Source organism: Leucoraja erinacea, chromosome 20 (assembly GCF_028641065.1).
Source record: "Leucoraja erinacea ecotype New England chromosome 20, Leri_hhj_1, whole genome shotgun sequence".
Classification (NCBI taxonomy): domain Eukaryota; kingdom Metazoa; phylum Chordata; class Chondrichthyes; order Rajiformes; family Rajidae; genus Leucoraja; species Leucoraja erinaceus.
This window is the reverse complement of record NC_073396.1, coordinates 2,981,769-3,003,795: the sequence shown is the minus strand read 5'-3', so window position 1 is coordinate 3,003,795 and position 22,027 is coordinate 2,981,769. Positions and strand designations below refer to the sequence as shown.

At 47.9% G+C, this 22,027-nt stretch overlaps 2 protein-coding genes across 5 annotated transcripts in view; one reads left to right on the top strand and one right to left on the bottom strand.

The window, feature by feature from the left end:
• LOC129706645 (uncharacterized protein C7orf50 homolog) overlaps positions 1-22,027 on the top strand; it is a 196,586-nt gene that overhangs the window by 109,934 nt on the left and 64,625 nt on the right. The window lies entirely within an intron of this gene.
• Positions 7,085-22,027, bottom strand: part of gpr146 (G protein-coupled receptor 146) — a 64,080-nt gene continuing 49,137 nt past the window's right edge. For 2 of the 4 annotated variants that reach the window (XM_055651020.1, XM_055651022.1), the window contains exons 3-4: positions 18,341-18,485; positions 7,085-9,400 (exon numbers count right to left, since the gene is read on the bottom strand). In XM_055651020.1, coding sequence (XP_055506995.1) covers positions 8,368-9,390 — 1,023 coding nt within the window. In that variant the 5' untranslated portion in view covers positions 9,391-9,400; positions 18,341-18,485 and the 3' untranslated portion in view covers positions 7,085-8,367. Of the gene's footprint in view, positions 9,401-18,050; positions 18,289-18,340; positions 18,486-22,027 lie in introns of those variants that run through there. The other 2 variants (XM_055651023.1, XM_055651021.1) reach the window with 2 other exon arrangements.

Here is a 22,027-nt window from a genome sequence, read left to right as displayed (position 1 = left end):
GCAAGATAAACTAATCTACTCTGCCTGCACGCGATCCTCCATTCCCTGCATATCCAAGTGCCTGTTTAAAAGCCTCTCAAACGCCACTGTCGTATCTGCCTCCACCACCAACCCTGGCAGCGCGTTCCAGGCACGATAACTTGATTGATTTTTTTTTGGTTAAGTGTTATCTATCAGTTCTATGTTTACAGACATGTCATGTTGCTGCAATGGCCCCTAGTGTGTAGGGAGTGGATGAGAAAGTGGGATAACACAGGACCAGTGCGAACGGGTGATCAATGATCAGCATGGACTCGGTGGGCTGAAGGGCCTGTTTCAATACTGTGTCATTCAATCAAAGCTTACAGAGACACTGGAAGCTGCAGATGCTGGAATATGGAGCAAAACTCAAGTCTGAGTTTCCATGTTGTACCTTTTACTTAATGAACTCAATAAAACACGAGCAGAACACCAAGTGCCGGAGTAATTTGTGGCGGAGTGCTGGAATACTTTTCTCCAGAGATGCTGCTCTGACCCGCTGAGTTACTCCAGCGTTTTGTGTCTTATCTGCTGGAGTAACTCGGCAGGTCAGGCAGCGTCTGTGGAGGGAATGGCCAGGTGACGTTTCGGTTCGGGGCCCCTTCCACAGTGGGGCATCTGCCGGTCCAATAAAACTCTGGCGCTGGGCCCAAAAATCCCCTGGTACTTGTTTTACTTAAAGCAAAGCAAGCGACTAAAAACAGATTAACCGGCCCTCACCCCCTCCCTGTTTGAGAGGGAATGATGTGCCACACAGCATACAAATGAAGAGATACTCAGCTCCCCCTGTACTGTCTGGGCTGTGAAGTGTTTATAATGTTGTTGAGTTGTGAAAGACACAAAATGAATGGAAGCCCCTTTGTCCTTTAGAAATGCACTTGTAAGTTGAGATGATCCATTTCTGCTTTAGAACTCGAGTCCTTTGATAGAGCTCTGTGTCTGTGTTGAAATATTATAATGATTGACTTATTTTCAGGCACGGCTTTTGAAAATGACTGCTTTACATAACTCAATTACTGAAAGTAGATACTGTTAGGGGCCTGAATATACACAACCACATTTTATTCATGTTACATCAGTAATGCAATCATGATGTGTCATTATCTTCTTTCACTCTACCAAGTCATTCAATACTGCTGAAAAAGACACAGAATGCTGGAGTAACTCACCGGGTGACGTTTTGGGTCGGGACCCTTCCTCAGACCCAAAGCATCACCCACCCATCCATGTGTTCAAGAGGGAACTGCAGATGCTGGAAAATCGAAGGTACACAAAAATGCTGGAGAAACTCAGCGGTTGCAGCAGCATCTATGGAGCGAAAGAAATGGGTAACGTTTCGGGCCGAAACCCTTCTTCAGGCTGATAGGGGGTAGCGGGGAGAAGGAAGGAAAAATGGGCCACTCGGCCCCTTGAGCCTGCACCGCCATTCAATATGATCATGGCTGATCATCTAACTCAGTATCCTGTACCTGCCTTCTCTCCATACCCCCTGATCCATTTAACCACAAGGGCCACATCTAACTCCCTCTTAAATATAGCCAATGAACTGGTCTCAACTACTTTCTGTGGCAGAGAATTCCAGAGATTCACCACTCTCTGTGTGAAAATTATTTTTCTCATCTCGGTCCTAAAATACTTCCCCCTTATCCTTAAACTGTGACCCCTTGTTCTGGACTTCCCCAACATCGGGAACAATCTTCCTGCATCTAGCCTGTCCAACCCCTTAGGAATGTTGTACATTTCTATAAGATCCCCCCTCAATCTTCTAAATTCTAGCGAGTACAAACCGAGTCTATCCAGTCTTTCTTCATATGAAAGTCCTGACATCCCAGGAATCAGTCTGGTGAACCTTCTCTGTACTCCCTCTATGGCAAGAATGTCTTTCCTCAGATTAGGAGCCCAAAACTGTACGCAATACTCCAGGTGTGGTCTCACCAAGACCCTGTACAACTGCAGTAGAACCTCCCTGCTCCTATACTCAAATCCTTTTGCTATGAATGCTAACATACCATTCGCCTTCTTCACTTCACATTGAAAGCTTGTTGAGAACAGAAAGTGTGATCATCAGACTGCCCTTTGGCTGCTGTAAGTTATGCTTCTGTCTTTTCCAAAGATCACACGAGCCTGGCTCCATCATTTCCATGTTTAATTTGTGTGTACTTTGTGTGAATCTGAAGTAATTGCCTCCTTTATTTGCTGAAGGGATCTATTTTCTCAGTGTTTACACACTGCACCTTCAAAACGGCGGTAGATTACTGCTTCATTATGGTTCCTTGCCTTTGAACTTGGGCTTGCAGCTTAATTTAGCCCCACCAATCTTGATGGATACATTTCCTTGGCCTTTTTTTACACCCTTCAAAGTTAATTCAATTCCTCACGCTCTTCAAAGGAATTTGGTTCCTTCCTGTAATGAACTGGGGTTCATTCTGTGAGCAACTTCAAAGCTTCTCAGCCTTGTTTGGTTTCTAATTCCTAAATATATATGTATGTAGTATCTGTTTTATTCTTGTGCTGCAATACCGCTTTTTCATGCTGTTCATTTGGCAAACGTTACTGGGTGCAAGAATTCTTATTCAGCAGTTTCATATGTAAGATAAGGTCTCATAAGAACGAGAGTGCGGACTGAACTGTGAAAATGGCACCAAACCCTCTTGCATGCGGCCTCAGTAGACTATTCCTGTACACTCGCTAATCGAGGATGTGCTTAGCTCTGGGAAATGCTGGACTGGACTGTATGTAATCAAAATAATTTCACTGATGATAGATACGAAAGGCAGGAGTAACTCAGCAGGACAGAGATTCTCTGGGGAGAAGGAATGGGTGACGTTTTGGATCAAGACCCTTCTTCAGACTGGAATTTCGATGTTTTACAATGTCACTGCTTGCATGTGACAATAACAGCGTAATTGAACGATTGAATGTACCATGCAGCATGGTGGCAGCACTTACAGCGCCAGAGACCTGGGTTCGATCCCGGCTACGGGTGCTGCCTGTATGGAGTTTGTAAATTCTCCCTGTGACTGCGTGGGCTTTCTCCAAGAACATGGTTTCCTCCCACAGTCCAAAGACGTACAGGTACAGGTTTGTAGGTTAATTGGCTTGGTGTAAATGTAAAAAAAAAAGTCTCTAGCGTAGGATCTACACTAGTGGGCGGCGGTGGGTGGCGCGACTCACGTGGCAGCGGCCTCTGCAGTCCGTCCGCCTTTTTATTATTTTTTGTCTCGTTGAATGTAGTTTTTATTATTTTTTTTTGTGTATGTGTGTGGGTATGTTGTGGGTATGTGTGTGGGTATGTGTGTGGGGGGGGGAAACTTTTAAAATCTATCCCCTGCACGGAGAACCCGACCTTTTCCCTGTCGGGTCTCCGTTGTCGTTGGGGCCGAGCACCGTGGAGCGGCCTCCAGCAGGAACGACCTGGGGCTCCAGTCGCGGAGCTGCGGACCTACTCACCATCGCGGAGCTGGCCGAGTTCGGAGCGGGAGGAGCGGTGGTGGCGCGCTGCTGCGACCCGACCCCGGGGATTCGGAGGCTCCAACCGCAGGTCTGGTGGACAGTGACACCGGGAGCCCGCGGGTCCCTGCTGGGAGACCGCTTTTCGGGGCTTCCGCAACGGCGACTTCACCCGCCCGAGTTGCGGGGTTGAAGATTACCTGGAGCGGGGCCTTACATCATCGCCCGGCGCGGCTTGGAATGGCTGCGGGACTTTGCTAGCGCCCGCTGGGGGCTCCAACAACAAGATCCGGAGCGTGGCCTTGCATCACCCGGCGCGGCGTTAATGGCCACGGGGCAATTATCATCGCCCGCCGGGGGCTTTGACTTTGACTCTGACATCGGGAGGGGAATGGGGAGTGCAGGGGAGAGATAAGTCTTTGCCTTCCATCACAGCGAGGAGGCGATGCGCTGTGATGGATGTTTGTGCAGATTATAGTTCTCAACATTGTAGCGCATCAGTTCCACGGACGAAATCCAAATCCGCAATGGGAACATTGGAGGTCAAGATAGTCCCAGGGTAAATTGTTAGAGGTTCGCTGTTATAGTGGGTGAATAGGGGGGGGGTAAGGTGGCGGGTTTGTAGGTCTAGTGTGAATGGGTAATCGATGGTCTGCGTGGACTTTACTTTAGTTTAGTTTAGAGACGCAGCGCGGAAACAGGCCCTTCGGCCCACCGAGCCCGCATCGACCAGCGATCCTATAACACTATCCTACACACACTAGGGACAATTTTACATTTACACCGAGCCAATTAACCTTCAAACCTGTACGTCTTTGGAGCGTGGGAGGAAACCTAAGATTTCGGAAAAACCCACGCAGGTCACGGGGAGAACGTGCAAACTCCGTACAGACAGCGCAAGTAGTCGGGATTGAACCTGGGCCTCCGGCGCAGCAACTCTATCATTGCACCACCGTGCCGCCCTTGATGTTAATAGCCAAGAGTCAAGAGTGTGTAATTGTCATCTGTACCGAAAATCCAATACACAGCATCCCTGGAGAACATGGATAGGTGACGTTTCAGGCCGGGACCCTTCTTCAGACTCGACATTCACCCTTTCTATCCCCACATGATTTTATCCACTTTGCCACTTTGAAGTGACAATGGGTGCTGCATAACTGCAAGTCTCTTAATGAGGGTGGGATATGTCCCATTGTGAAACTTTCAGTTAAAGACATTCAGTTTTTAATTCTGATTCAAGATTCCAGTAAATGCAACCCCACCCCGAACATACCCAGGACGGGCAATTGTGTAAACTTTGCGGGAAACGGGAAAACAATGAGTCTTACGCGTTCCAATTCTGTGGCCTAAAACTGACTGCTCCAGCGTAGCGAAATGGAGCAATCACAATGAGTTCTTTCCTGGTTCCCACCCCCAGACATTCTTTAGACACCGAACTAAAGCTGTATCTTGTGGCTGAATAATCAAGTGACTTATAGTTCTCAAAATAACCTTTTGTGACAGAACGCACACTTATATAAAATGTCAGAAAAACAATTCCAAGACTCAAGTGTTTAATTGTCACGTACTGAAAACAGAAGAATGAAATTCTTACTCGCAGCAGCATAACAGGCCTGTAACGACAATACTCATAGATAATGTAACAAACCCCCAAAAAATTAAATATCCCAATATTAGTGCAAAAACCCAAAGTCCTTAGTGCAACCAAGGCAGTCCTTAGTTCATAGTTTAAGTTGTTTCCCGATGGCAGGAATTGAATGAGTGTGTGGCTAGGGTGGTGTGGATCTCTGATGATGCTGGCTGTCTTTTTGAGGCAGAGCCTCCTGTAGATCCCTTCGATGGTGGGGAGGTCAGTACCTGTGATGGACCGGGCAGTGTCCACCACTCTCTGTAATCTCTTTCGTCCCTGGGTGTTCAAGTTGCCAAACCAGGCCATGAAGCACCCAGTCAGTATGCTGCCGATCCGGGACAAATCCTGACCACGTTCCCTCCGGGTGCTCTGGTTTCCTCCCGCATCCCAAAGATGTACAGGATTGTAGGATATTTGGCTTTGGTAAAATTGTTAATTGTTGCTTGTGTGCGAGATAGTGCTAGTGTACGGGGTGATCGGTGGTCAGCACGAGGCTTGGACTCGGTGGGACAAAGGGCCTGTTTCCGCGATGTATCTCTCAAGTCTAAAGTCTTATACATGCGATTCTACTCAGAGATTATGGTTGCAACGTAGTCGTGGGGGTCACAGATGGAAAGGATTATTAACACTCACTGTTTTACAGCTTGCTAAATAAAGCTCGATGGACAAGCTTGATTGTCAATGGACAAGTCCGTTTGTGATTCGCAAACCCGATGAACAGATTATAGAGTTTCCCAGCTACCGTTACCAACCTCATAATTATATCCTGGAGGTTAGACATCAGCTACAGCACCAGCTGAATGGAGGAGCAACTCCGTAACCTATTCAAATACCAAAGTTGCCAAATTTCAGACCAATTGACGAGAGTTTCATACCACCTTCCTCCTGCACCTCCCGTCATTCCTCCCGACTCCCTCATTGTCTTTCCGCTGACTGGGTCGCACGCAGCAAAAGCTTTTCACCGTACCTCGGTACACGTGACGATAAACTAAACTAAGTCAACCTTTGATAGAAACATAGAAACATAGAAATTAGGTGCAGGAGTAGGCCATTCGGCCCTTCGAGCCTGCACCATTCGCCATTCAATATGATCATGGCTGATCATCCAACTCAGTATCCTGTACCTGCCTTCTCTCCATACCCTCTGATCCCCTTAGCCACAAGGGCCACATCTAACTCCCTCTTAAATATAGCCAATGAACTGGCCTCGACTACCCTCTGTGGCAGAGAGTTTCCAGAGATTCACCACTCTCTGTGTGAAAAAGTTCTTCTCATCTCAGTTTTAAAGGATTTCCTCCTTATCCTTAAGCTGTGACCCCTTGTCCTGGACTTCCCTAACATCGGGAACAATCTTCCTGCATCTAGCCTGTCCAACCCCTTAAGAATTTTGTAAGTTTCTATAAGATCCCCTCTCAATCTCCTAAATTCTAGAGAGTATAAACCAAGTCTATCCAGTCTTTCTTCATAAGACAGTCCTGACATCCCAGGAATCAGTCTGGTGAACCTTCTCTGCACTCCCTCTATGGCAATAATGTCCTTCCTCAGATTTGGAGACCAAAATTGTACGCAATACTCCAGGTGTGGTCTCACCAAGACCCTGTACAACTGCAGTAGAACCTCCCTGCTCCTATACTCAAATCCTTTTGCTATGAAAGCTAACATAGAGACAAAAAGCTGGAGTAACTCAGCGGGCCAGTCGGCACCACCGGATAGAAGGAATGGGTACCTGTCCATGTGGCTCAACTACCTCCTCCAGCAGCTCGTTCCATACACCCACCACCCTTTTTAGTGGAAATGTTTCCCCTCGGGTTCCTTGTGAATCTTTCCCCTCTCATCTTAAACCTATGTCCTCCGGTTCTCGATTCCCCTACTCTGGGTAAAAGTCTATTCCCCTCATCATTTTACACACCTCTATACGATCACGCCCCATTCACCCCTCTGACCGACAGTGATATGGACGCCATCTTAATAAGCAACGCTCTCAAGTTGTAATTTCTCAGATATATCTTTATTTACTTACAAAGTGAAGGCAATAAATAGCAGAGGACTATTTTAGACTGCTGTGTCTGATCCAACAAAACTGTGCAATTAGGTACAGGGTCTATGAAATCAAAATGGTGTTGCAAATTAGTTAACCACGCTGCACATGTTAAGAGGTAAAATACAAGCAGTTAGAGGTGGTGATTCGGCCCGTTTGTGATGCTGGCCACAGCTAACAAGATTAGATGTCGGTTCGGAGGGAAGAACACCACTGTAATCTCTCCCTCCCTCCTGTGGCAGTGGTGACCAGATGTGTGCAAGTCAGAACAAGTTGTCCCTCAATTCAAAAGATTGAGCTTTTTGGGGAAGAAACTCATTTGCGGATGTTGCGATGGGCTTGATGCCGTGTCCTCCCATGCGCATAAAGAGATCATTCATTTGGTCGTTTTTCTTTTGTGTTGAGTAACATTCAGAACAGTGGTGGACTTCACAGCTTGGATTATCCAATTGGCTTATCGTAGACACATACTTGGCTTCTGAGGCTCGTCAGCTGTGGTTGGGGCGTGCAGACGAGATCAGGATTCAAATCCTGTCCACAGGCAGTTTTGTTAGTTGCTCACCCAGGAAAAGGCATTCATTAGGTTTTAATCAGTACAAACTTATTGAAGGTTTCTTTCCACCATTTGCCATTCATTCGGCGTTGAATGGACAGGTACAGCATGGAAACAGGCCCTTCGGCCCATCAGGTCCACGCCGACCATCGATCACCCGTTGACACACTAGTTATATGTTATCCCACTTTCTCATCCACTCCCTGCACACTAGGGGCAAGGTACAGCATGGAAGCAGGCCGTTCGGCCCATCGAGTCCACGCCGACCGTGAATCCCCCGTTCACACTAGTTCTATTTTATCCCATTTTCTCATCTGCTCCCGACACACTGGGGGGCAATTTACAGAGGGCCGATTGATCTACAAACCCCGCACGCCTTTGGGATGTGGGAGGAAACCGGAGCACCCGGAGGAAACCCACGCAGTCACGGGGAGAATGTTCAAACTCCACACACACACACAGACAGCACCCGAGGTCAGGATCGAACCGGGGTCTCTGGCGCTGTGAGGCAGTGGCTCTACCCGCTGCGCCGCTGGACACAACCTCTGACGTCCAACAATATATTCCGTTACTGGGCTGAGCTTAAAGAATCGGTTAGTGAAAGCCAGTGTGATTTTCTACGGTGGAATGATTTGGGACTTTATTCACCAGTGGCAAGATGATGCTCTTGAGACAGCCTCAGCTCACCACGACTTGTGGCTGCCTCTCCGTCTGTTGGTCTGAACAACCTTCCGTCTGACAGTCCAACCTCCTGACCAGCTGCCTGAGTTTGCCGGTGAAGTCCCTGTGCATGTACGTGTACAGCAGCGGTACCACAAAGCTGCACGAGTAGGCCAGCAGCTTGGACAGGCCCTTGACAAAGTAGTAGATGTGATACCGGCTCGCCAGGTCCGATGGTCGGGGCCTGTAGGCGATGTGGACCAGCAGCGTCATGTAATACGGAGCCCACAACACCAGGTGTGTGCAGACTGTGGCCACCAGCAGTGGGTGCATGGTCGGGTCGGGCCCCGCTGAGTCTTGCTCCAGCGGGGTGGACTGGTTCCGAATGCGAAAGATCAATATCAAGGCGTAGAGGACCGCCGTGGCCGGCACGAAGAAGCCGATGAATACCATGATGGTGTCCGCCACCTCTTTGTTCTGTATCTTCGAGCACTCGATTATCTTGGGCACGTGGCTGCAGACGTAAAGGAGCAGAGAGGAGAAGCTGGTCAGGACCGCCCCGCCCCAGACAAAGCCGCACACGTGCTTGGTGTTGTAGACACTGGACATGTAGGTCCTCGGCAGGGCCTGCTCGATGTAGTAGTCCAGGCTGAGCAGCGTGGTGGAGTACATGGTGACCAGGGCGGAGATGTTGAAGAGGATGAGCAGGGTGATGTAGACCTCCCTGTTGAAGTTCCACACGGCCCACTGTGGGTTGTCCGGGCCCAGCAGCTGCACCAGGGCCACCAGGCTGAGGATCAGTCCAGCCACGGCAATGTTGACAAAGTAGACATCGGGCATGGTCATGGCCGACTTGTTGTACAGGTTGACCAGGACCAGCAGGGAGTTGTAGCAGATGCTGAAGGGGAAGCAGATGATGAGGTAAACCACGGACAGGACAAAGAGGACCAGCTCCAGGTCGTAGCACAACTGCTGGTCCAGGCCGTTCACTGTGCCGTTGGTACCGGCGCAGCTCCACATCCTGCCGTCAATCGCCCTCATTCAATCCTGCCTGCAAACGGAAAGAGAAATCACACTTAGACGTCTTTGGGCTGAGGTGCGACACAAAACAGAAGTCAAAGTCAACCTCCAAACAATATATTCCTTTACTGGGCTGAATTATAAAAGGACTGGACAAGCTAAATGCAGGAAAATTCTTCCCAGTGTTGGGTGAGTCCAGAACCAGGGGCCACACAGTCTTAGAATAAAGGGGAGGCCATTTAAGACTGAGGTGAGAAAAAACTTTTCCCGTACACAGCCCTATCATACACACTAAGGACAATTGTTAGTAAAGCAGCATCTGTTGGGCGAGTCCAGAACCAGGGGCCACACACACAGTCTTAGAATTAAGGGGAGGTCATTTAAGACTGAGGTGAGAAAAAACCTTTTCACCCAGAGAGTTGTGAATTTATGGAATTCCCTGCCACAGAGGGCAGTGGAGGCCAAGTCACTGGATGGATTTAAGAGAGAATTAGATAGAGCTCTAGGGGCTAGTGGAATCAAGGGATATGGGGAGAAGGCAGGCACGGGTTATTGATTGGGGACGATCAGCCATGATCACAATGAATGGCGGTGCTGGCTCGAAGGGCTGAATGGCCTCCTCCTGCACCTATTTTCTATGTTTCTATGTTTCAATTTCATTCATCACTTACACCCGAAGGTGCAGTGAAATGAATTTGCCAGCAGCAATACACTTAAAAAGACCACACAATACACAATAAGATTTAACACAAAGAGAAACATCTTTTGCAGAAACCAGATGCCGGAACCTTGAGCAACAGGCACAGAAAGTGCTGGAGTAACTCAGTGGCTCAGGCAGCATCTGTGGAGAAGACCTAGTGTGTAGAAAGGGACTGCAGATGTTGTTTTTTTTAAATCGAAAATAGACACAAAATGCTGGAGTAACTCACCAGATCTGGCAGCATCTCGGGAGAGAAGGAATGGGTGACGTTTCTGGTGGGAAGAAGGGTCCCGACCCAAAATGTCACCTATTCTTTTTCTCCAGAGATGCTGCCTGACCCGCTGAGTCACTCCAGCATGTTGTGTGCCACATCGCTGGAGAACGTGGATAGCCGGCATTTCGGGTTTACTCAATACTGGCCTTGGCAGCAATATCTACATCCCATGTATGAATAAAAAATGTCAAAAACACATACTTAAGGATTGCCTAATATAGTAGTACCCTGTACAACTGTTGAGGAATGTGCCCACAGTGTATGGAACACAGGGTAGACACACTGGAGTGTTTCAGCTGAAGGTTTAGCAATGTTTGTGATTGAAAGTTCAGGAATAAACTGACCAAATCCCACCTCCATTATTTGACAGTGAAATTAACAGGGAAATGAAGCATCTTTCTCGTGTAATATCTTCTTACAACTTGTTTAAGAAAGAACTGCAGATGCTGGAAAAATCGAAGGTAGACAAAAATGCTGGAGAAACTCAGCGGGTGAGGCAGCATCTATGGAGCGAAGGAATAGGTGACGTTTCGGGTCGAGGCCCTTCTGGAAACTCAGTGGGTGAGGCAGCATCTATGGAGCGAAGGAATAGGTGACGTTTCGGGTCGAGGCCCTTCTGGAAACTGACGTTTCGGGTCGAGGCCCTTCTTCAAACAGATGGGCCCTTCTTCTTACAGCTTCTTTAGTTTAGTTTAGTTTAGAGATACAGCGCGGAAACAGGCCCTTCGGCCCTTCGAGTCCGCACCGACCAGTGATCCCCGCACATTAACACTATCCTACACACACTGCGGACAATTTTACATTTATACCAAGCCAATCAACCTACAAACCTGCATGACTTTGGAGTGTGGGGGGAAACCGAATATCTCGGAGAAAACCCACGCAGGTCACGGGGAGTACGTGCAAACTCCGTACAGACAGCGCCCGCGGTAATATATTGGAGCACGTTGTAAGTGCTCCTGCTTTCTGTTCTCCCACTCCAGCTCTGTCCAATTGACAGAGGTTGATTACGACGATTAGAGTGGCACGGTGGTGCAGCGGTAGAGTTGCTGCCTTACAGCGCCAGAGACGCGGGTTCCATCCTCACCACGGGTACTGTCTGTACGTTCTCCCCGTGACCTGCGTGGATCTTCGGTTTTCTCCCGCACTCTAAGGATGTTCAGTTTGTAAGTTAATTGGCTTGCGATTGAAAATAATTGTAAATTGACCCTTTGTTCAAGTTCAAGTTCACATTGATTGCCACGTGCACCAGTTACGGGGCAGTGGAATTTGATTTACCATGCAGCCACACAAACAAAAGAACACAATACACAATAGAATACAACATGGACATCCAGCACAGTGGAATCAACATTCTTCACTGTGGTGGAGGGCAGTAACTCTGCCAGTCCTCCTCCTTTGTTCACCCGTGGTCGGGGCCATGAACACTCCGCAGTCGCCGCTACAGACAGCCCGATGTACCGGCCCTCTCGTTGCGGCGCTCAAAACTCCGACGTCGGGATAGACGGACACAGGAGGTCCCAAATCGGCCGCTTCATACTGGAGACCGGGGCTTGACGATGCTATAGGCGTGTGTAGGATAGTGTTAATGTGCGGGGATCGCTGGTCGGCGCGGACTCGGTGGGCCGAAGGGCCTGTTTCCGCGCTGTATCTCTGAACTAAACTAAACAATGTGAAAGAATTGACGTTACTCTAAACGTTCTGGACAAATTACTGCCCTACTTGTCACATAATACTCGACGCAATCTAATGTGCACCTTGCAATTTTCATCGGTTTAGTTTAGTTTAGTAAATACTGAGTGGAAACAGGCCCTTCGGATCACCAAGCCTACGCCAACCAACAAACACCTGTTTCGACCAGGGATAGGCATTTGAAGAAGAAGGGATTCATCTATCTGAAGAAGATTCCCGACCTGAAACGTCACCTATCCATGTTCTCCACAGATGCTGCCTGACCCGCTGTGTTACTCCAGCACTCTGTGACCCGCTGTGTTACTCCAGCACTCTGTGAAACGTCACCTATCCATGTTCTCCACAGATGCTGCCTGACCCGCTGAGTTACTCCAGCACTCTGTGAAACGTCACCTATCCATGTTCTCCACAGATGCTGCCTGACCCGCTGAGTTACTCCAGCACTCTGTGAAACGTCACCTATTCATGTTCTCCACAGATGCTGCCTGACCCACCGAGTTATGGTGCAGCAGCATCTATGGAGCTAAGGAAATAGGCAACGTTTCGGGCCGAACCTTCTGGAAATAGGCAACGTTTCGGGCCGAAACCCGGAAGGGTTTCGGCCCAAAACGTTGCCTATTTCCTTCGCTCCATAGATGCTGCTGCACCCGCTGAGTTCCTCCAGCACTTTTGCCTACGTCCAACACCTGTACATTCATTCTATCCTACACACACTAGGGGTAATTCACAGAAGCCAATTAACCTACAAACCTGGACATCTTTGGAGTGTGGGAGGAAACCAGAGCACCCGGAGAAAGCCCACCTGGTCACGGGGAGAACGTATAAACTCCGTACAGATGGCACCCGTCGTCAGGATCAAACCCGGGTCTCTGGCGCTGTGAGGCAGCAACTCTACCCGCTAAGCCACCGCCCATATCCGGACATTGCCATCAGGCTATTGACAGAAGCTTGCTCATGCAAACAGGCGGAAACATTTCCTAGATTACAACATTGTTGACAGTTCAGAAGTCCACATGTATATCGTGGACCACATCCTACACTCATGAAGAGTATCACTTAAACGCAAATCTCTATTTTTCTAGCTGTATAAAGGGTCTGTTTCCATGCTGCATGACCCTATGACTGGCTTGCTTCAACTCATTAAGCCCAATTAAAAGGTTAACAGGATATTAACCTTTCAGGAGCGGCACGGTGGCGCAGCGGTAGAGTTGCTGCCTCACAGCACCAGAGGCCCGGGTTCAATCCTGACCACGGGTGCTGTCTGTACGGAGTTTATACGTTCTCCACGTGACCTGCGTGGGTTTTTCTACGAGATCTCCAATTGTCTCCCACACTCCAAAGACGTACAGGTTTATAGGTTAAAGACTCTATCCCCTCGTTCCAATTCCTCCGTCTACGCCGCATCTGCGCCCAGGAAGATGTTTTCCACACTAGATCATCGGAGATAGAAACATAGAAACATAGAAATTAGGTGCAGGAGTAGGCCATTCAGCCCTTCGAGCCTGCACCGCCATTCAATATGATCATGGCTGATCATCCAACTCAGTATCCCGTACCTGCCCTCATTCTTTAGGGAACGGGGGTTCCCCTCTTCCATTATAGATGAGGCTCCCACTAGGGTCTCCCCGATATCCCTTGCTCCGCTCTTGCTCCCCTTCCCCCCATTCGTAACAAGGTCAGAGTCCCCCTTGTCCTCACCTTCCACCCCATCAGCCATCGCATACAGCACATAATCCTCCAACACTTTCGCCACCTCCAACGTGATCCCACTACTGGCCACATCTTCCCATCTCCACCCCTTTCTGCTTTCCGCAGAGACCGTTCCCTCCGCAACTCCCTGGTCAACTCGTCCCTTCCACCCAAACTACCCCCTCCCCAGCTACTTTCCCTTGCAACCGCAGGAAATGCAACACCTGTCCCTTGACCTCCCCCCTTGAGTCCATCCAAGGACCACGACAGTCTTTCCAGGTGAGGCAGAGGTTCCACTTGCACCTCCTCCAACCTCATCTACTGTATCCGCTGTTCCAGGTGTCAACTTCTCTTCATCAGGCGAGACCAAGCGCAGGCTTCGCTGAACAACTCCGCTCAGTCCCGCCTTGACCTATCCGATCTCCCGGTGGCTCAGCACTTCAACTCCCCCTCCCATTCCCAATCTGACCTTTCTGTCCTGGGTCTCCTCCATTGTCAGAGTGAGGAGGCCCAGTACAAATTGGAGGAACAGCGCCTCATATTTCGCTTGTGCAGCTTACACCCCAGCTGTATGAATATTGACTTCTCTAACTTCAAGTAAGCCCTTGCTTTCCCTCTCTCTCCATCCCCTCCCCCTTCCCAGTTCTCCCACCAGTCTTACTGTCTCCGACTACATTCTAGGGTTTCGGGCCGAAACCCTTCTTCAGACCTAAGGAAATAGGCAACGTTTCGGGCCGAAACCCTTCTTCAGACCTAAGGAAATAGGCAACGTTTTGGGCCGAAACCCTTCTTCAGACCTAAGGAAATAGGCAACGTTTCGGGTCGAAACCCTTTGGGTTTCGGCCCGAAACGTTGCCTATTTCCTTCTCTCCAGAGATGCTGCCTGTCCCGCTGAGTTACTCCAGCATTTTGTGTCTATCTTTGGTTTAAACCAGCATCTGCAGTTCCTTCCCGAAACAAAACTAAACCTGCTTCAACTCATAAACCCCAATTAAAAGGTTAACAGAATATCTGGCATTTATTAAACGAGTGGTCTAACTTTATGCTGGTGAAGTAATCCTGGAAGCAGCCCTCCCCAGGGACAAAGCTCATTCCGTTTATTTGTGGCCGCCTGCCCTAATGGCCCCCAGCCACCACGGAGACAGCACAACGAGTTTACCAGACAAGTGTTTGTTTGTGACAAAACTGTCCACCCAGACGCAAACACTTAGCGCCACAAATATTTACTGCCTAACATCTTTCCAATCTTCCCGTTACCAGTTGCACTCCGACACAGACTCATACAGCACGGAAACAGGCCCTTCGGCCCTACTCGTCCCTGCCGACCAACCTGTCCCATCTATTCCTTGACAGGTGCATGAATAGGGGGATATGGGCCAAACGGGGGCAGGCAGGACAAGCCTAGATGGGGCATGTTGGGTCGAAGGGCCTGTTTCTGTGCTGTTGGAAGTGGTGGGAACAGGAGCCACAAGTGACTGCGCTTCAAACAAAGTATCGCTTGCGCTGCTGGGACCCGAAGAACTGCACAGAACGCAATGTAATGACTGGGTGGGGGAGTGTCCGGGCATTTGGATCAGTTGATAACGTTAAACAAAGCCAAGCCAACAGGTCTTTTGTGCAAGATGTCTAAGACCGTTTACAATGGCAGGACACGCAAGGGACAAAGGCCACATTTCAATTTCCTGCCCGCTGTCAGGCTGGGTTACTTTGCAAACCTCAGTGAATGCTCTTGCTTGCTGAAGCAGAAACATGCTGAGCTGGTTGCAGTGTCTGCTGGGCAGTGGCTGCTGCTAAAACTATTTTATATTAACCCACTGGCGTGGTGGGTGAATGGAAGTGGAGGTCGCTGCACCTTCAGTGTCTTGCAATCCGTGCGATAACACGGGCTAAACGGGCACCACTTGGAATGGGAGCAGGTTGTTCGAGGGGACTTCAACGATGATATCTCGCTGTCATCCCTTGCTATAAGCTGCATGGTGCAACACTGTGTGTGTTTCCCTCTCCACATGAGTGATAAACGTTGCCAAGTTTGTCCTGGGCAGACCACACACTGGAATGTTCACACTCCTTCACTCACCGTCAGGTGAACACAACCAGCTGAAGAAATGATTACAGGATCGAGGTGGACTTTGACGCCATTGGTTCACAAAATGTGATACAGGTTTTTTCAATGCAGCCAACATTTTTTTTTTGGAACTTCAGAAATTAACCCTTTTGGTGCCAAATGCTCTATCTCACAAACAGGAAATTATGTACAGATTTTTTCAAGGAGAGTTTGAACTACATTTCCGTTCTGCCTTTTCCTTCGTGTTTAGTTAGTTCAGTTCAATTCAATTCAGTTTAATTTAGTTTAGTTCATTTTTAGTTTGTCACTTTAGTTCAGTTTAGTTTAGTTTAATTCAGTTTAGTTCAGTTTAGTTTAGTTCTTATTGTCAACTGTACAGAGGAACCATGAAAAGCTTTTACTTACATGCCTCAGTGTAATCTATTATTCGTACACTTTTGTGCCTGGGTATGTTAGTGTTTATGTGTAGTGAGATTTTTACTGAATAGTATGCAAAAATAATAATTTTGCTGTGCCAAGATACATGTGACAATGAAGTACCACTGAACTATTTATGCTTTATTTACGCAGTCTGTAGTAGGGCCTTGACCTGCAATTTGTGTCTATCTTCGGTGTAAGCCAGCATCTGCAGTTCATCCTACACACTTGATTTTTTGTTGGCTATACTACAAATGTTCAAAACTGCCGATCTCTCTCTGTCTCTGAACATAACGTCCCCTTGCCTTTCGCCCCTCATAGCCCAAACTTAAAACAGACCACTTCGAGCCAGCAATTGATCACTTGTCCCAAAACTCTAAAGGGTTTGGTGTTCAGTTGTGTTGGGTGATATTTTGGAGAAAAATCTTTATGCGTTAAAATGTAATATAAATACAAGTTCTCGTGGCTACTCATGTTCGTGTTAAAAGTTACAAATAATTAAAAATTGCAGAGTTCTATTAAATATGCAATTTGGCTCACAAACCTGTCATTCTTTGAAACTTGGAGTGTATTGCACAGGTTTTATGTTACAAAAAAGACGCATAGTGCTGGAGTAACTAAGCGGGTCAGGCAGCATCTGTGGAGAACATGGATAGGTGACGTTTCACAGAGTGCTGGAGTAACTCAGCGGGTCAGGCAGCATCTGTGGAGAACATGGATTGGTGACTTTTCACAGAGTGCTGGAGTAACTCAGCGGGTGCAGCAGCATCTATGGAGCTAAGGAAATAGGTAACGTTTCGGGTCGAAACCCTTCCGGGTTTCGGCCCGAAACGTTGCCTATTTCCAGAAGGGTTTCGGCCCGAAACGTTGCCTATTTCCTTTGCTCCATAGATGCTGCTGCACCAAAACTCAGTGGGTCAGGCAGCATCTGTGGAGAACATGGATTGGTGACTTTTCACAGAGTGCTGGAGTAACTCAGCGGGTCAGGCAGCATCTGTGGAGAACATGGATTGGTGACGTTTCACAGAGTGCTGGAGTAACTCAGCGGGTCGGGCAGCATTTGTGGAGAACATGGATTGGTGACGTTTCAATAGACAATAGATGCAGGAATAGGCCATTCGGCCCTTCGAGCCTGTGCCGCCATTCAATGTGATCATGGCTGATCATCCACGTTTTGGGTCAGGACCCTTCTTTCAACCGATTGTAATGGCGGGGATGAGGAGAGGGGAGAAGTTAGAAGAGAAGGTGGTGGGTGGGACAAAGTTTAGCAAGAGATAGGTGGATACAGGTGAGGTGGATTTTACTGGCAGATGGGTGGATAAAGGAAGACAAAAAGCCGTGAGATGAGAGAAGTGGCAAGAAATGTGAAGCCATATGAAGGGATATGGGTGGGAGGGAACAGGGATGGTTCGGTTTCACTAGGGTTTATATCACAATCCTTAGATACTGCGATGTACCTACATGTTCCAAAACAACAATTATTAAAATTACTATTATTTGTTAAGTTGAAGAAAGCTTTATGAGAGAATTTAAAATATTGGCACGCATCTACCAGATGGACCTCTGCACTCCTGTGAATGCACAGCTAAGATAGTTATCTTATAACCACTTGAATTCATTACCTACAGCAGTTCCTCTTATTCATATACATTTTTAACATCATAAAACATTACAGGTTATTATCAAACAATATTTGGTTCAGGTTAGTTTAGAGATACAGCGGGGAAACAGGCCCTTCGGCCCACCGAGTCCACACTGACCAGGGATCCCCGCACATTAACACTAACCTTCACACACTAGTGACAATTTACATTTTACACCAAGCCAATTAAGCACACACAAACCTGCATGTCTTTGAGTGTGGGAGGAAACGGAAGATATCGGTGAAAACCCACGCGGTCACGGGGAGAACGTGCAAACTCCGTACAGACAGCACCCGCAGTCGGGATCGAACCCGAGTCTCTGGTGCTGTTTGCACTTTATTCTTCCATCACAGTGAGGAATGTGGAATCCACTGCGGTGGATGTTTACGTTAACTTTTATGTGGTTGTGCGTCTTGCTGCCTATCACGTCGTGTGGCTGTATAACTCAAACTTCCCTGCACCTTAACTGGTGCACGTGACAATAAACTGACCTTGAAATCTCGAAACCTTGAACTCCACGGGAAGGCTGCAGCCGGCTCCCACTCTCCCACTTAGCATTGCCTCAGTGGCAGCAAGCATACGGACCCACACACAATGTCGTAAACGCCTGCGGAAATCCTGACATTGTTGTTGATTCTGGGAAGTGATGGGGATTTCACAATTGTTAACGCAAACAATCTGTACTCCTCAGACCTCAAAGCTCTCCCTCAATTGTTCGGCTTCTAGGAATGCTTTCAAATATCTTGTTGTTTTACTCTGGAATTCATTGTCTTGCTTGTACTCGGGGCTTCAAACTTTTGTTTGGCAGTAGTGTGTTTTTTTTGGTTTATCAAATGTTTTTTTTATTGTCTTATCTATGAGTACTTTGTCCACAGACCTGTTATGCTGCAGTAAGTAAGAATGTCTTTGTTCCGTTATTCAGTACATGCAGTGTGTCACGAATACAATGTAGTAAAGAGGAAGTGTGGATGCCAGTTTATCCTAAAGATAGACACAAAGCGCTGGAGTAACTCAGCGGGTCAGGCGGCATGTCTGGAGAGAAGGAATGGGTGACGTTCGGGTCGAGACATCTGAAGAAGGGTTTGGACCCGAAACGTCAATTATTCCTTTTGTCCAGAGATGCTGCCTGACCCGCTGAGTTACTCTGTGTCTTATCTTGGCTACCTTTGATACATTAATCATAAATACTGTTGAGTGCAGAGTTATATATAAAATCAGCACCAGCATCCACATTGAACAGAAGAAGCTCTATCAAAGATAGACACAACGTGCTGGAGTAACTCAGCGGGTCAGGCAGCATTTGTGGAGAACATGGATAGGTGACGTTTCACAGAGTGCTGGAGTAACTCAGCGGGTCAGGCAGCATCTGTGGAGAACATAGATAGGTGACGTTTCACAGAGTGCTGGAGTAACTCAGCGGGTGCAGCAGCATCTATGGAGCTAAGGAATAGGTAACGTTTCGGGTCGAAACCCTTCCGGGTTTCGGCCCGAAATGTTGCCTATTTCCAGAAGGGTTTCGGCCCGAAACGTTGCCTATTTCCTTTGCTCCATAGATGTTGCTGCACCATAACTCAGCGGGCCAGGCAGCATCTGTGGGGAACATGGATAGGTGACGTTTCACAGAGTGCTGGAGTAACTCAGCGGGTCAGGCAGCATCTGTGGAGAACATGGATAGGTGACGTTTCGCAGAGTGCCGGATTAACTCAGTGGGTCAGGCAGCTTCTGTGGAGAACATGGATAGGTGACGTTTCACAGAGTGCTGGAGTAACTCAGCGGGTCAGGCAGCATCTGTGGAGAACATGGATAGGTGACGTTTTACAGAGTGCTGGAGTAACTCAGCGGGTCAGGCAGCATCTCTGGAGAAAAGGAATAGGGTTGGGACCTTCTTCCGACAATTAAACATTGTCTGAACTGACAACTAAACACTCTTGAGTCTTGGAATTGTTTTCCTGACATTTTATATAAGTGTGCGTTTGTCACAAAAAGTTATTTTGAGAACTATAAGTCACTTGATTATTCAGCCACAAGATACAGCTTTAGTTCGGTGTCTAAAGAATGTCTGGGGGTGGGAACCAGGAAAGAACTCATTGTGATTGCTCCATTTCGCTACGCTGGAGCAGTCAGTTTTAGGCCACAGAATTGGAACGCGTAAGACTCATTGTTTTCCCGTTTCCCGCAAAGTTTACACAATTGCCCGTCCTGGGTATGTTCGGGGTGGGGTTGCATTTACTGGAATCTTGAATCAGTCTGCACTGAATGTGTTTAACTGAAAGTTTCACAATGGGACATTTCCCACCCTCATTAAGAGACTAGCAGTTATACAGCACCCATTGTCACTTCAAAGTGGCAAAGTGGATAAAATCATGTGGGGATAGAAAGGGTGAATGTCGAGTCTGAAGAAGGGTCCCGGCCTGAAACGTCACCTATCCATGTTCTCCACAGATGCTGCCTGACCTGCTGAGTTACTCCAGCACTCTGTGAAACGTCACCTATCCATGTTCTCCACAGATGCTGCCTGACCCGCTGAGTAGTCTTGCCCACGTAAACGCAAATCCAACATGAATAATAGTCTGTTGCCGACTAGATTGGTTCCTCCTTCTCCCCGCTCCCGTCCGGCAGAAGGTACAGAAGCTTGAAAGCCCGCACCACCAGACTCAGGAACAGCTTCTTCCCCTCTGTTATCAGGCTTCTGAACGGCCCTTCCATAAGCTAGGGTACTGTCCGATTCACCTCTACCCCATTGCGGACATTGGACTTTGTCTGAGGAACTGATGCACTTCAATGCTGAGAACTATATTCTGCACTCTGTATCTTCCCCTTTGTTTGACCCAGTTATACATGAGTTTGATTTGATAGTATTTGGAGGCCAAATCATTGGGTATCTTTATAGCGGAGATTGATAGGTTCTTCATTAGTAAGAGCATCTTAGTTTCGGGAGAGATGAGGATGGTGAATCTGTGGAATTTGTTGCTATTTTTAAGAGCAATTTATCTATTTTGATAGATTCTTGATGAGCACGGGTGTCAGGGGTTATGGGGCGAAGGCAGGAGAATGGGGTTGAGATAGACCAGTCATGTTTGAATGGCGGAGCAGACTCGGGCTGAATGGCCTGATGCTGCTCCTATGGTTTATGATCTTACGAGTATTATCTGATTTGTTTGGATGGGGCATAAAACAAATCTTTACACTGTGCCTTGGTACATGTGACAATAGTTAACATATACCTAAAGATGCTGTCGTTTTCTGACTATAGTCTCGATAGCAAGTAATTAATAATGGCAGGCAAACGGATGTGTCCACCCTATAATGGACATCTTATGATTTGTAAAGTTTCCTAAGGAGTTTATTGAATGTTGACTGGGCTGAGCTCTCTGTTTGGACTTGGTGCCTCCCCCCCTTGTACAGCGGTTGTTTTCTAAAGTGCAAGGAAGGAAAGCTCCAGCTCCGAGCTTGGACTGGTGTTGATGTTTTGAAACTTTTAACGGGTCACGGTGATTTATGACGGAGGCCAGCGCATTGTATGTGGTCGTCACCGACAGGCATGGTTGACCTCGGCAATTCCCCGCTCTCCCCACGCCATCCTGCTGTCGTTTAGCGGAGCTGTCGTCTGTAATATATTCAACTTCCCAAATTCCGGGAATAAACATGGATCGGATTATGGGAAAACGTGAACAGACTTCCATGCCTCAGCTGGAAGCATAAGGAGTAATGCCCCTGTCCCACGGTACGAGTTCATTCCAAGAGCTCTCCCGAGTTTAAAAAAAATCAAACTCGTGGTAAGCACGGAGAATGAACGTAGCGGGTTTGTCGGAGCTCGGGGACGTCTCTTAACGGCTCGTAACGCTAACGGCAGGTACTCGGGAAGACTTGCTAATGGCAGGTAAGCACGGGAAGACTCGTGAAGATTTTTCAACATGTTGAAAAATGTCCACGAGAGCCCCGAGTACCGACGAGCGGCCATTACCTTAAATCTCCAAGTTCGAATCAGGGGCAAACTCGGGAGAGCTCTTGGAATGAACTTGTACAGTGGGACAGGGGTTTTAGTAGTGGTGGACTTTAGGAGGAAGTTTGAAGTTTTCTAAACTCCAGTAAAACGCAAGTCCCAATCACACCGAGCCCTCCTCATCTGTCTGGTGAACATTTAGTGTGTAAGAAGGAACTGCAGATGCTGGTTTAAG